The sequence below is a fragment of the Eubalaena glacialis genome, chromosome 3 (assembly GCF_028564815.1).
Source record: "Eubalaena glacialis isolate mEubGla1 chromosome 3, mEubGla1.1.hap2.+ XY, whole genome shotgun sequence".
Lineage (NCBI taxonomy): Eukaryota > Metazoa > Chordata > Mammalia > Artiodactyla > Balaenidae > Eubalaena > Eubalaena glacialis.
Genome location: NC_083718.1, coordinates 144,171,966 through 144,186,145, shown reverse-complemented (window position 1 = coordinate 144,186,145; position 14,180 = coordinate 144,171,966). Strand labels below are relative to the sequence as shown.

General features: G+C 33.9%; 1 protein-coding gene across 3 annotated transcripts in view; it reads left to right on the top strand.

The window, feature by feature from the left end:
- HOOK1 (hook microtubule tethering protein 1) overlaps positions 1-10,487 on the top strand; it is a 68,946-nt gene extending 58,459 nt beyond the window's left edge. For all 3 annotated transcript variants that reach the window (XM_061186507.1, XM_061186506.1, XM_061186508.1), the window contains 6 exons: positions 2,034-2,068; positions 2,623-2,705; positions 3,333-3,433; positions 6,240-6,341; positions 8,274-8,342; positions 10,142-10,487. In XM_061186507.1, coding sequence (XP_061042490.1) covers positions 2,034-2,068; positions 2,623-2,705; positions 3,333-3,433; positions 6,240-6,341; positions 8,274-8,342; positions 10,142-10,312 — 561 coding nt within the window. In that variant the 3' untranslated portion in view covers positions 10,313-10,487. The remainder of the gene's footprint in view (positions 1-2,033; positions 2,069-2,622; positions 2,706-3,332; positions 3,434-6,239; positions 6,342-8,273; positions 8,343-10,141) is intronic.
- Positions 10,488-14,180: the final 3,693 nt, after the last annotated feature.

Sequence of the window (14,180 nt, the reverse complement as noted above, 5' to 3'; positions counted from 1 at the left end):
ACTTGCAACTAGCAAACTCACAGAATGAGAGCAAAGCACAGGTGGGCTGGCCTACAGCCCATTCTTTCCTCTTCTTTTCTGCAACAGCTTGCATCTCAAACAGTCCCCCAAGAGAATTATTTGATGAAAGTTTGGCATTTGGAAAATATAAATAGACTTTGTAAACTGGTATGGATGAGCAGAGATTTTTTTGAACTAATATATGAGAAAAGGAACAACATTGAAATGGGAGTTGGATCCATAAACTCAAATTGAAGAACTGCTTTCTTCCTCCACAAAGACTTCAAAATACTGAATGGGCTTTGTGCCAGTAGCTCCTCAGTGGGCTATGCTACTGGGAGTCTAGGAAGCAAAATGAAGGACAAAATGTTCATTTCAACAAAAAGCCCTTTTTATTGACTGTAACATACATACAAAAAAGTATGTTGTGTATGTGCATTGTGTATGTGTGTGTGTGCATATTTCCTAGCTCTGCTCATGGAAAAGGCTTAGAAACAATGATCCCAATAAGCATGCTTGAAACTGAGTGGGACCCTGTAGGGCCCTCCCGGGTACAAAAGTCTTTCTCTGTCTCCCATTTCATGTTTTAAGGAAAAAGGCTTTGGCCTCCTAGACCTTCCCTGAGTTCTAAAGGGCAGATTCAAACAGTTACTAATTAGGAAAGGGAGGGAATGCAGAAACAGAGGAGAAGCAGTCAAGAAACAACAGTGCAGATGAAGCATGGTCCTGGTTCCTCCTCAAAGGATGTACATAACAATATATCTCTGAGTTCTTCTACAGGAACTAAGATCCCCACCCAGTTGGAGGATGGTAACTTGAGGCTGAGCACACGATTTCTAGAGCACTGCCCTGTTACCTCACCACCAACCAATCAGAGAAAGGTCATGCACCCTGCAGCCCTCCCTCAAAATTTTGCCTATAAAAACTCTTCCCTGAAAACCATCAGGGAGTTCAGGCTTTTTGAGCATAAGCTGCCCATTCTCCTTGCTTGGCCCTTCCATAAAACTTTTTCTGTTCCAAAAAAAAAAAAAGATAGGGCTAGATGTGTGTTAGATATTGATTGGGTAGAATGTTAGGTAACTATACTTGTATTGATGAGGGAGAGTAAATAAAGAGATGAAAAGGAAGTTTGAAAGGGTTGAGTTTCCTTTCTGTCTTTTATATGCTTTATATGATTTTCTCTTTTTTCCCTGGGGGCTTGGAAAATAGAAATCGTCTCATGCAGGGCGGCATCTCATATGTGCATGTATACGGTATTATAACCTCTCTAATACAAATTTTTTTAAGCCACATTAAAAAAAATTTTTAAATGGGATCATTTTGGGGTAGTACATTTTGGATTGCAGTATTTTAAGGATTTTAAATTTATCTTTTTAAAAAAATTTATTGGTGTCCAAATTACATTTTAGATTATATATTTTAAACTCTTCAAACTATTTGGTAGATGATACAGAACTAGTATTGCAATCTAAATTCCTGTTCTTTTAAAGAGGAAATTTTGTGTTTTAAATTTTATTTTTTAACAAAATCCAATTGCTTCATTTTGATGTTAATATTGAAAGTGCTTGCATTTATAATGATAAAGTTTTATTATAGAGATAATTATTTTTGTTCATTAAGTCTATTCTTTAGTGAAGGTCTAAAATCTTAAAATTTGTGTTTTAGATGGATGATTCTTTAGGAGTTTAAATGTTTGATACTCCTCAATATATCACATTCAGCTTGCATTTGCTATTTTCCTTCGAGTTCAAATTTTATTTTCATTGTATTCAAAAATATGAAGTATTTTTCTTTCTGCTATTATACTTACTCTTCCTAATTTAATTTCCTATTCTCTTTCCCTTTCTTCTTTGAAGTAAGAATATACCTAAAATCTTCTGTTTTTAAAAGTATGTTATTAGAAATACAAATTTTTAAAACATTTATAATTTTATATTGTATCCCTTCAAAAGGAGGTAAAGAGATTTCAATGTCTGGAAAACTCATCTTTGTCACAATAGTTATCTTACAGCAACTTTTTCTTATTTTTATAGTCCAGCAAACTAAAGCAGAAGTTGGAAGCTCATATGTAAGTAAAACTGATATTCATTTCAAATATGAGAGGGGAAGGGTTTTAAAAGCTTCTGAAGTTATTAATATCCCTTTCTGATTTTGTTTATTAAAAGTAAAAACCCTGATGCCAATTCAGTGTTCACCACTGCCACCAAAAGTGAAAAGAAAAACATGGTAAAAGGGTCAGCCTACCTGCTCATGATCCCAAACTCCTACATTTTTTAATCGCTAGTGTCGTTTGAAGAGTTTATAAAGCAGACAACTGTCACAACTAGATTATGTGGAGGTATGGAATGTTTAGCCTATAAAATATTTACTTTAACTTTCTTAGGAAGCAAGGGTGGCAAGGGGAAAACTGTAAAATTTTTGGCACCCACCATGTGTCAGGCAGTTTACATCCTCATAACCAACCCCTAGAATATTTGGCAGGTATTATTCCCATTTCACAGATGAAGAAACTAAGGATCAGAAAGTGACTTGCCCACAGTCCACAAATGTTATGTGGCAGAAACCAGTTTTCATTCTTAGGTCTGTTTGGCTCCAAAGCTCCATGCTCTTTCCACTACTTAGGGAAAAACTAACGGAGGTCCATGAAGAATTACAGAAGAAACAAGAGCTCATTGAAGACCTCCAGCCAGATGTAAACCAGAATGGTAGGTATTTGTAAAAACCTGGATCAGACTTTATGTAAAGACTTGACTTTTTTAGTTGAAGGATGCAAGAACTGTGTATATAAGTCTTCAGGCAATGCAGATACATACATTGCAAATAAGAATCATAATAATTTTTAGTGATTTAAGTAATTAATAAATGATCATATCCTAAAGCAAAAAAAAAAGGTAAATCTAATAAAATGACCTGATTGATATATAGGAGTATCAAACATTGTAAAATATAATAAAATTAATACTATGGAAGTATAAATAAAATAATTTATAATCAGATTAAAATGAACTTCAAACATGTAGAAAGAATGCTTTATTTTGTGATGGTTGTGCTTACATTGTAAGGTGTATTTGCTCAATGAAATACTTGATAGAAGGGAGAAAAATAACTCAGTGAAGCAGATTAGAGATATTTTTTAAGAAAAAATAATACAAAATGATCGGGGATGTATTGGGTGTAGTTCAAAAGTTTTAGATAAGAATTGACTACAAAGAAGAAATAAAATGCTTCTCTTCTAAGTTCTCATTATCAGTCTTTAGAAAATATAATTTTTTTATGTGAGGAGGGAGTATTTTAAATTGCTTGCTCATGTTTCATTTTCTTTTCAATAACAGTACAAAAGATCAACGAACTTGAAGCTGCTCTTCAGAAGAAAGATGAAGATATGAAAGCAATGGAGGAAAGATACAAAATGTACTTAGAGAAAGCAAGAAATGTGAGTGGCTTATCTTTCAGGGTTTTAGTCTTTGTGACTTGGGTTCTAATTGGGCCTATCCCACCTCTTCTTGGATCTATGTCACATCGCTTTGCTCCCCACTACCCTGCCTTGCCAGTCAGGTTCTTGGTGCGTCTCCACCTCAGTCCTCATGTTCTTTCCCTCTCACTCATCAGCATCAGAAAATACTACACATGGCTTCATAGGGACAGTTAAATGTTGATTGTAGTGACCTCATATAGAGAAAATGACTACTGTAAGGTATGTAATCTTTAGCTCTTACAGTGAACATTTGCCTTTGTGAAAATTGAGCTTTGCAAACTTGTTTAAATTGTTTTAGCATTAAGTCTGTATTAGACAGTTAAAGATCAGTCTAAATGTTCACCAGACTAATTATTCTTTTCCTTATTTCATACTTTTTCTTCAATATCTGTAAGTACTGTTCTCATAAAATCTTTTATTTCCATGAATATATTCTCCTAATTAACTGTAAGTATTCTCAGAGAATGTTAATGTGCCCTTTTCTAGTTACTGAATAAAAGAAGAGAATTTTATGACAGAGCCTTAAAATACTGCTAACATGTCTTCCCTTTTTATGTTTAAGTAAGTTTTTTATTTATTAAGGTGTTAATAGTACCTGCAGCAACAGGTACGCCCCAAGATCTCAAGGCTTAGCAAGATAGAAGTTCCCTTCTTGATCACACGAAGTTCAGTCGTCAGTGTGGGAGGGGCCGTACTCTATGCAGTCATTCAGAGCCCCCGACTGATGAAGGGTCAGCCTTCTTCACTAAGGGGTTCTCAGATTTACTCGACGTTGTCTGGCTACAGAGGAGGGAAGACAGCCGAGATCGTATGGGACATACGTAATGGATCTGGCGTAAATCTCTTCCCTTGCATTTCAGTGGGCAGAACTCAGGCACGTGGCTGCACCCAACTTCAGGAGGCCGACTTGCTAAACATCGGGGCAGTCTGCCACAGTTCAGTGTCTCTGTTACAAGTGTGTAAATGCTTTCAGTAGAAAATTTATTGAAAGGTTCCCAGAGACAACTGCTGTTAACAGTGCATTTTTTTCAGTGCCTATTATCTCCGTGATTGTTTACCATAACACACCCACACCCGCAATTTGTATGATCGTATCACGTATGATTTTGATCGTGCAATTTGTATTTTTAAACTCAATGTCCTGTTATATAAATGTAGCTTCATATTTATCGAGCACCTGTTATGGTAAGCACTGGGAATACAGCAGCAAACAATACACTTGTGTATGGAGCAGACTGCAAAATTAAAGAGTTAGCTACATAATATTCTTTCAGTTGAGTAGATGTATCATTGTTTACTTAGTCAACATCCTATTGTTGGAAATAGTTTGTTTCCATGTCTTTTTCTTTTTTGCTCCTAGAAATAAGGCTACGGGAAACATATTTATACAGAAAGTTTCCCCTTATTTTGGTTTATTATGTTAATCTTGTCCCTAGGTTAATGCCAAACAAAGTTATTGGGTCAAAGGATAAGAACATTTTTAAGATGCTTGACATGTATTTCTACATGATATTCTAAAAGTATTATAACTAATTAGACAAAGCAATGACAGTGAATACTGTATTCTTGCCATCATCAAATATTATCATTTAAAAAATAGTTGCTTTTTTGGTAAACATGATTTCATTTTTTACCCTTACACTATTTCAGGGGAGAGGTTAAAATAGTAACATAAGTACATGATAGAAAGCTCAGAAAATATAGAAAAGTCACAACCATACTTTCTATCACTTAGAGGCAACCAATTTTTATGTGTTCTTTGTAATTAAATTATGATTTAAAAACTAATGTGTCTGCTTTTACAATGTGTACTTCATAAGGGGAGGTACTTCATAAGGGGAGGTACTTCATAAGAGTCAGTTGCCCTGACTCTGGTAAACTGCTGCAGCCCCATCTGCCACAGTGCCTGCCCCGTTTAGCAGTGAATCGTTTTGAATGAACCACAGTAATGTTTAGGGATATTACTTTCTAGTCTTTTTTCTTTACCTCTATAAACATAGATGAAATTTTCTTGTCATTAAATTTTAAATCTTTTAAAATAGATTTGTAATTAGGTGATACAGATGACCTTATTATTGGAAACTTGTTTTGCTTGTAATTTATACCTAATATTTCTGAGTTGATTTGCTACCATACTGCTGACTACATAGTTTAGTTCAGTCTCTGAACAAACATTCTGATCAAACTTTGTTTTTGCTCACATTTGGTAATTTACATGGATATGATTGCATACTCTAGAATTTGCAGACAAAATCATCAATGTCTATTATATTTATCTTATATATTGAATTACATCTAACTAGATAATGGTAGTAAAAGATTGTTGCTAAGAATTTTTTTGTGTGTTACTCCTACTTTGTACAGTTAGCAAGTTCCCATATAACTATTGAATTCATTTTAATTAATTTAAAAAAATGTTTTAATTTATCTGATTCAAGTTAAAGGTAGAAAAGGGTTATTTCAAGACCTCAGTGCTCAAAGCTTGATAAGGCTAAGTAACTATTTCTGAGTACTGAGCCTGGAGAAGGAAATTTGATTTGGGGATGGGTATCTTCCCATTTTTGTACTGAATTTTTATACCATTTCTAGTCTGTAGAATGTTATTTTTGTTACTCAAATTAGAATGTAAAACAAGTTATAGTTAGTTCCTGGATCACTTTCTGGATAATGTTCCACTTTACACAGATTTTACACACTGTGTTCTTATTTTAGTATTTGACAAGATAAAGTGAACATAAGAGATTTGTTTTTTTCCTTTAAACAGGTAATAAAAACTTTAGACCCCAAATTAAATCCAGCATCAGCTGAAATAATGCTACTTAGAAAGCAGTTGGCAGAGAAAGAGAGAAGAATTGAGATTCTGGAGGTAAAACTTCCATATTCACATATCTCCTCTTAATTATTCTGTCAATATATAATTAACTGCTGTCAATATTTGCCATTAATGATCAAATTTCACAAGAATTTAGAAGTTAGGAGTGTCATGTTTTAGCACGCAGTATGCTTATTACAAAGCATCTGACAAGCCCACAAGATGGGCCTCTACAAGTTTATGTATCTTGCTGCATTGTATGTCTCTCCCTCTGTAACAGCCAATCATATAGATAGCCCTTCTTTCTAGTAGAGTCCTGCCATCATGCTCCTTTTAATATTATGTGGATGAGAGTTCATTTAAAAAAAAAAACAAAAACAAAACTCACCTTTTTAAAAAGGTACTATACTCAGTTAACCAGATTCTTCTTTACTTTTCTTCTCCCAATAAATCAACTAGGAAGGTTATGTTTCAGGGAAATACACTATATTCATTTACCATTTTCTTCATATTATTTCTGAGCCAGTAGATAGAGACTGTGGTGGAAATAATTTATTTAAAGCTTTAAAGACTTTCATATACAGAGTACACACCAGCCTTATGGTGCACTTGCTGTAAGTGTTTGTCCAGGCCATGTCAAGTGTTGTAAAAAAGCACTGGATACAAGTGTCTCTCTGAAGAAATACTATTCATTCTTCAGGATCCAGCTCCAATATCTCCCATTTATAAAGCTCTCCTTGTGTATCTTAGGCAAAGTTAGTTGTCTCTTTATAGTGACTCCATGTACTTTGAACTCATGAATTCATCCCACAATAGCATTTTTCTTTATGGCATGTGTCATAGTGTCTCGAGGGCAGAGGCTGTATCATATCTCTGTACCCCCAGCATTAAATAACACATAAATCAGAAGCCAAGGTTACAGCTTTACTGTTAACTTGTCTTAAAGTTATCACTCCTCCTCTCTGGTCCTCAGTCTCCTCATAATGGGACTTGAACTGAATTATCTATGAACTCTAAGTTGCTTTGAATATTCACTTCCCAGTGAAAGCCAATGAGAATGTGCACCAGTGTTGATACTTGAAATGTAGCTCCCTTACAAGTGTGATGACAAAATGGTGCCTCTAATATAGGGCTCTGAGGAAAATCTTCAGTTAAGTCACAGCATATGGGCCTTTAATTTATGTGTATTTATCTGTACACACACTGCAAAAAGTAAAAAGGAGAAAACTAATGTTTATAGCAGACGTTATTCTGTCTGCATCCTTCTCGGGCAGTCTCTGTCTGGAGTGGATGTGAGCGAGAAGATGGGCATCTTACCTCCTTTGTTTCCTGTATACTTTTCGTACCATGAGCATCTCGCTGCAGGAACATTCAAATGTTTTAGATGCCACCTATATCTGGCGCTCCACAACATGTACAAAATCAGCTTTATTAGAGTAATTAAGAAATGAACGTCAGTCTCTAGGATGGCACGCAGATAGGGCCCTGGGCAGTCTAGCATACAGTCACCAAGGACTGAGAGAGAACAATTTGTGCTAAGCTTTACAGGAAATTTTAAAGGATTTTCTGGGGTATTTTTCCCTACATCCTTTTTTTTTTTTTTTTTTTCCCCTACATCCTTTTTCTCCTTAGTTTTGACTCTCCACAGGTGCAGCTTTGTTTTGTCACCTAAGCCAGTTGTTACTTTTTTCTCTAGATATAGGGGACAGTAGCATAAGAATCACTCGTTTCTTGTTTGTTATTGTTTAATATCTGTTCTACCAGTACAATTCCTAAAATAAAGATTTATTAGTCACAATCTTATTCTTTCCTAAAGGTGCTGGGCATGCATTTCCCATGATTCAGCTTTACAATTTGTATACTTTCTGTGCCTCACAATGCATTCTTCACATTCTCTTGATCATGGGCATAGTGAAAAAAAATATTCCATTTTCAGTAATTTGGGTTTATTTCTGGAATTTTAATAGTCCTCATATCTTTTTCCAGAGTGAATGTAAAGTAGCAAAATTCCGTGATTATGAAGAAAAACTCATTGTTTCTGCCTGGTATAATAAGGTGAGTTGAAATTTAGCCAGTGAATCAATGTTTAGAACAGTGTTTATCAAACATTTTGACCATGAACCACAGAAGGAAATATACTTTATACCGCAAATTAGTATGTGTTCATGTTTATGTGTAACTGAACAAAGTTACCTTGACTGTGTGTGTTGCACTCAGGTGTTTTCTGTTATATTCTCTTGGTTTTTTTTTTAAATGTTGGTCATAATCCAAATTTACTTTATATTTTAATATTTTTAGTTGATTTTGACTTTTTCAAAACCACTAAATTGATTTCATGACTCACCAACCTTTAAGTTAATGCACATGAAGCACTCATACAGTTCTTAAACATTTTTAAAATCGCCTTATTTGAGCCAAAACATTTAATTTGTGCTTCATAAAGGGTTTCTGTTGAAATACAAATATCTGTATAATGCAAAATTAAGTGCTTCTAGTACTCAGCGTGCATTTTAACATCCCTAAAGCCTCTCAGTGTGTCCTTTGTTGTATTTTCTTTTTTTTATCCAGACACTGCTCTTTAAGAGTTGTCTATCTGTCCTAACACGGAGAAAATAGTATAAAATAATTTGATATATTTTATTTTGTCACCCTTAGTATGGTGGAGTGTTTTCAAGAGTAGCATTTCCTGATGTATATGGTTCTTTTGAGTATTCTAATCAGCTAGCATAGATAATAACACAGCCATTATCTACCTTAGCTGCCATTTATTTAGTATGAGAGAACATCAGTTTATAGACTCTCCACATGTGAAGCCTGTGCTTCACCGTGAAGAACTGGTTCTCCATCCTCAAACATGCCTTTTTCTTTCATGTCATCATACTTTTTGTCTGTGTTTTCTCCCTCCCTTCTCTATTTGGTGAAGTCTGGCTTAATTTAGCAAGGCCTTGAAGGAGATTGTGTGAGGTGTCCCCAGAACCCTCCTTCATGGGTTAGCCATCCTGGTTAAAATTAGGGACAATGTATTATTTTCCTTGTTGTTCTGTGGCCTCTTGATATATAAATCATCAAAGATATGAGAGCCAAATAATGCATTATTTAATCATTTTTCAACCCATATTTTTTGAGCATTTACAATATTGTTGTCTATTGTACTAGTTACCAGTGAAGCTAAGTTCAGTAAAATCACTTTATGTGATCTAGTGAGAGAGGAGTAGTGACTTCTTCCCTTAGTAAGAAACCCAATAGCCACAACTACAGTAATTTGTCACGTACTGATATATAGCTAGACCATAGTAAATTTGAACTATTCTGTGATTCTCAGACTTTAGCATGCCTCAGAAGACTTGTTAAAACACAAACTATTGGACTTACCTGCAGAGCTTTTTATTCAGTAGGTCTGGGTAGAATCCACAGGTATAATTTGCACTTTTAAATTCCCAGTTGTGCAAACGTTAATCCAGGGACCACACTTCAAGAACCATTGATCCTAAGCTTTTCTCTTGTGCTGTGTCTGCTCATAATGGCTGGAGTAATGGCCCCAACACAAAAATTTGCCTTGGGACTTTTTTCTATTGTTATAATTAAGCTTAATTCTAGAGCATTATTTTAAGCTACTGTTTTTAACAATTTCAAATTTAATGGGTCAAAATAGAGAAACAGGGATTTATGCCTTTGTTTTCTCCTTTCTTACTGGCATTATCACGTGCAGTGTAGCTCCTGAACCCTTAATTTTTCTATAACAATGAGGAAAACACCAGCTTTATAGAATTGTTTTGAGGATTAAATGACTTTGTATATGTGGAAAGCACTTTGCAAACTCTACATAGTCATGTTGTTTGTTTATTTTTGTTCAGAGTCTAGCATTCCAGAAATTAGGGATGGAATCTAGACTCGTGAGCGGCAGTGGTGCTTACAAAGACACGGGGGCTTGTGCTCCTGCCCGGTCTTTCCTAGCACAGCAGCGGCACATCACCAGCACCAGAAGAAATCTCTCTGTTAAAGTTCCTGCTACGACATCTGATTAAACTGCAAAAGAACACATAAACAGAAGTGCCCTTAAAATATTTTGTATCTTTCAACTAACTACCAGGTTGGAAAAGAAGTGTATGATTCTGGATATCAGCGATTTTAAAATCAAAATGCATAAAATAAATTAGTCTTGCCAGCTGATTTTGAAAACAGAATGTGGTATTAGCTATCTGGGGAAGCACGTGTGAATAATTGGAAGATATAATAAGGCAAAAATCTCAAACATTTGTCTTTTGAGAGTATTATATTAGTTCAAATTGACTTTGTATATTTTAGTTTAATGTTTTCAGTTGTACCAGTAACTAATTTGCAATGTGTAATCGGTAATATGTAATCTAAAAATACATCTATTTTATTGTTTTGGTACATATAAAAAAAAATAGTTGCAAGGTAGGCATGTGGAGAACTATACAAGAGTTATATTTTTTGACTTGACCTACACAAGGCGTTACCTCTGTCCTCTAATCTGTCGCTGAATGGGTATATTTTATCATGTAATGGAATATATAACATTTGGAAGATTGGACTGTTAAAATGACTTCTCCATAGTAGAAGTGACTACTTGGCAATTTTGCAGATTTAGAAGAGGTCACAGTTCTCATATGTACCTACTATAAACTAAGGCTTCTGTACAGCATGGTTGAAATGTTAAGGGTATAGAAATGAACTGACTTTAAGAGATGACTTTCTGATGAGAAGCAAGCTAAAAAATATACTTCGTGTGAAATGCCCACACTATTTTAATATAATTAATGAAGATTACAATTATTGTTACTTTTAAGCATAAAATTATCAGGGTTTCTGCTAAAAAAAAAAGATGCATTAGTAGTTTTGCCTCTTCACTGAAAAGAGAGAGTGAAGTAGAGGAACAATTTGGAATCAGTTTTATCTTGCTTACTAATTAAGGAATTTGTCTTGGGTTGAGTTTATGGTATTCAGTTCATTTCTGCCCAAAGCTCTTTTTTTCAAAGGCATTACTCTATTATTTTTGGTCATTTTTAAGAGTCACACTTTGGAATTTTAATTTAGTTGAGTTAAATCTGTGCTGTCCAATAATGTAGCCAAAAGTCACATTGGCAATTTAAATTAATTAAAATTAAAAATTCAGTTCTTTGGTTGCACTAGCCACATTTCAGATGCTCAATAGCCATATGTGGCTAGTGGCTACAGTATTGGACAGTGCAGATATAAAATACTTTCATCATTGCAGAATCTTCTTGGACAGTGTAGTACTAAATCCTTTTATAATAACTTGGAAACACTCATTGATGTTAGACCACAAAAATGAAAAAAAGAAAAATGTTAGGACGATTTCAGATATGAAAAGTAATTGAATTATGATGTAACTAGTATCTTACATTCCTTATGGTTGAATACCTTATGTTGTGACATAATCTTTCCAGTGCTATTCAGAACTACATACCTATCAGCATATGTCTAGACCACGGGTCAGTGAACTTTCTGTAAAGGGACAGATGGTCAATGTTTTAGTAAGTATTTTAGGTTTTTGTGGGCCATATGATCTATATCGCAAGTACTCGACTCAGCTGTAAGTATAAAATCAGCAGCCATACACAATATGTAAATTAAATGGGTGTAGTTATATTTCAGTAAAACTTTGTTTGCAGAAACTGGCAGTAGGCCAGATTTGGCCCACAGGCTGTAGACATCTGTTCTAGATTTTATTCTTAGCTTTTTTTTTTTTTGCAAATATGAGTATTGTTCCATTTACAGTATTATTCGTTTAGATACTTGGTTTTTAGATTCTATACCAATAAATGTTTTCTAATCACTGAAAATATAAGAATTTCATACTATATTTGGGTCTCTGAGATTAGGGAGCATCTGTCAGGATATTTTATCAGGGTTACTTCTTTTGACTACCTCTTAGATTTTGGTGTTCTTTACTGGTACAATTATATTGTTGGATTTCATTTTCCTGTATTATTGTAGTCTCTGCTTGCCTGTGACTTTTAGTGAAATGAAATAAGCCTTTGAAAATATTTTAGCATGCTAATTAAAATTTTCTAAATATTATAGCATTTTGGTACATTTTGGTCAATGTAAGACATCTGCTCCTTTGGTGTTTACTACTTGCTTGTAACTGAGATTTCACAAGCTCTTCAAGCTCCCTTTTAATGAAATTTATTGTAAAACATCAGTTTCAATAAATTAGTATTTTCACAGTTCAATTGCTTATAAATTTTCAATCATTATATTTGGAATTTCTGAAAAATTCATGCAATTTCTGAATAAGGATGTAAGGCTAGATTCTTTTTCCTAAATAGAGAAAAAGCAAATTTTGTGATTTATCACTTTTCTAGTTGGTAGAATTTTAAATGCTCAATATGTATTTATACTAATAAATTACTAATGTAATTTAAAGTTCTGTATTATTGTGATTAATCATATGGAAATTCAGGAACTGATCAGAAGTGAGAGTCTTTTCCACATCTGGTTAATGTAGTGAGATTGACACCCTGTGGGTGGTAAAGCATTATAAATATTCATCTTGAACCATGATTTATACATGTCTGTGTTGTGAGGCTTGAGTGCATATACCAGGGAAGAGAAATTCAGCATTTATCTCTCTGATAAGGAATTGAATGTCCCAGTGATTATAAAGTAAAACCACAGACCAATTTGGGAATGATCTTTAATTTTGAGTATTTGCTCTAAGATTAATAAATATTCCTTTACCTTTTTAAAATAAAAGTGTGTATACATATGACAATGATGTTTATCCTCAGCTTAACTTAATGTATTGTGAAATATTTGAAGTTCACTCTATTTTTTTTTAATGAATAAGGCTGTTGAACTAATGATTTAATATAGATTAAGAATTAATGTCTTGTCTAGAAACATTAAACTGAGTAGCCCTTACTCAGATGTCATTGTCTTTGATAACTGGAGTGCTCATTTGAACGTCAAATAATGCTTCTGCATCTACACCTGTTGCTGTATAGTGGCACATGTGGCCCAGTGGGTTGGCTTTTAGGCCACAGTACTATCTGTGTTAGGTTCTCTATATGTATATTTAATGAGAAACATTCCTATGTAAAAATGTGTGTATATGGTTATATGCATACATTCTTGTTGTGAACCTGTACCTTGCAAAGAAGTAGTTTGGAAATTTGTAAAGCACAAACATAAAACGAAATCGTGTGCAGTTATTAAACTTGATGGAGCTTAAATGTAATTTTTAGTTTATAAAAGGTTCTTTCTATTTTCTATGGCAAAGACTTTGACACTAGAAGCAATACTTGATTTATTTTTGTATTTAGTATATTATTTTAAATAAATGATTGTCCAATAACAATACTTGTCAAATGTTTTAAAGTAAATAAACTTTCTGATTCTGTGTCTGATATGATGAATTTTTAGTGGGTACAAGTGCACATTTATTTGTTGCTTTAAATAAAGGACTTAAATATTTAGATTGGTAAAGAAAAAATTCTAATTTTTTCATTTGGTTTTTTTTTTTTTTTTTTGGTGAATGATAAGATGTATAAACATGATTTTTTTTGGTGTGCTCTTTTATGTCTCCAATTTGCATTATCATGGAATCCAGAATATTTCTGGGTTTTTTGTTTGTTTGTTTTTTGGGGTTTTTTTGGCAAAGACTGTGACTATATCCATTCTTTCTCCCCTTCTTCCTTTAGCAATAGAACCCCATAAATTCTTCCGGGATTTCTCAAAAAAGATGAGAGATCCATTTTTCTAAAACTTTCATAGTCTTTGTCTTAGCGACCTTAATGTGATCTACCTTTGTTTTTTTAATGTGTCTGTCTCGCTACACTGTTTCTTGAGGTCACCGGCCTTATTTGGTTCATCTCTGCTTCCCTCACGACACTCAGCACAGTA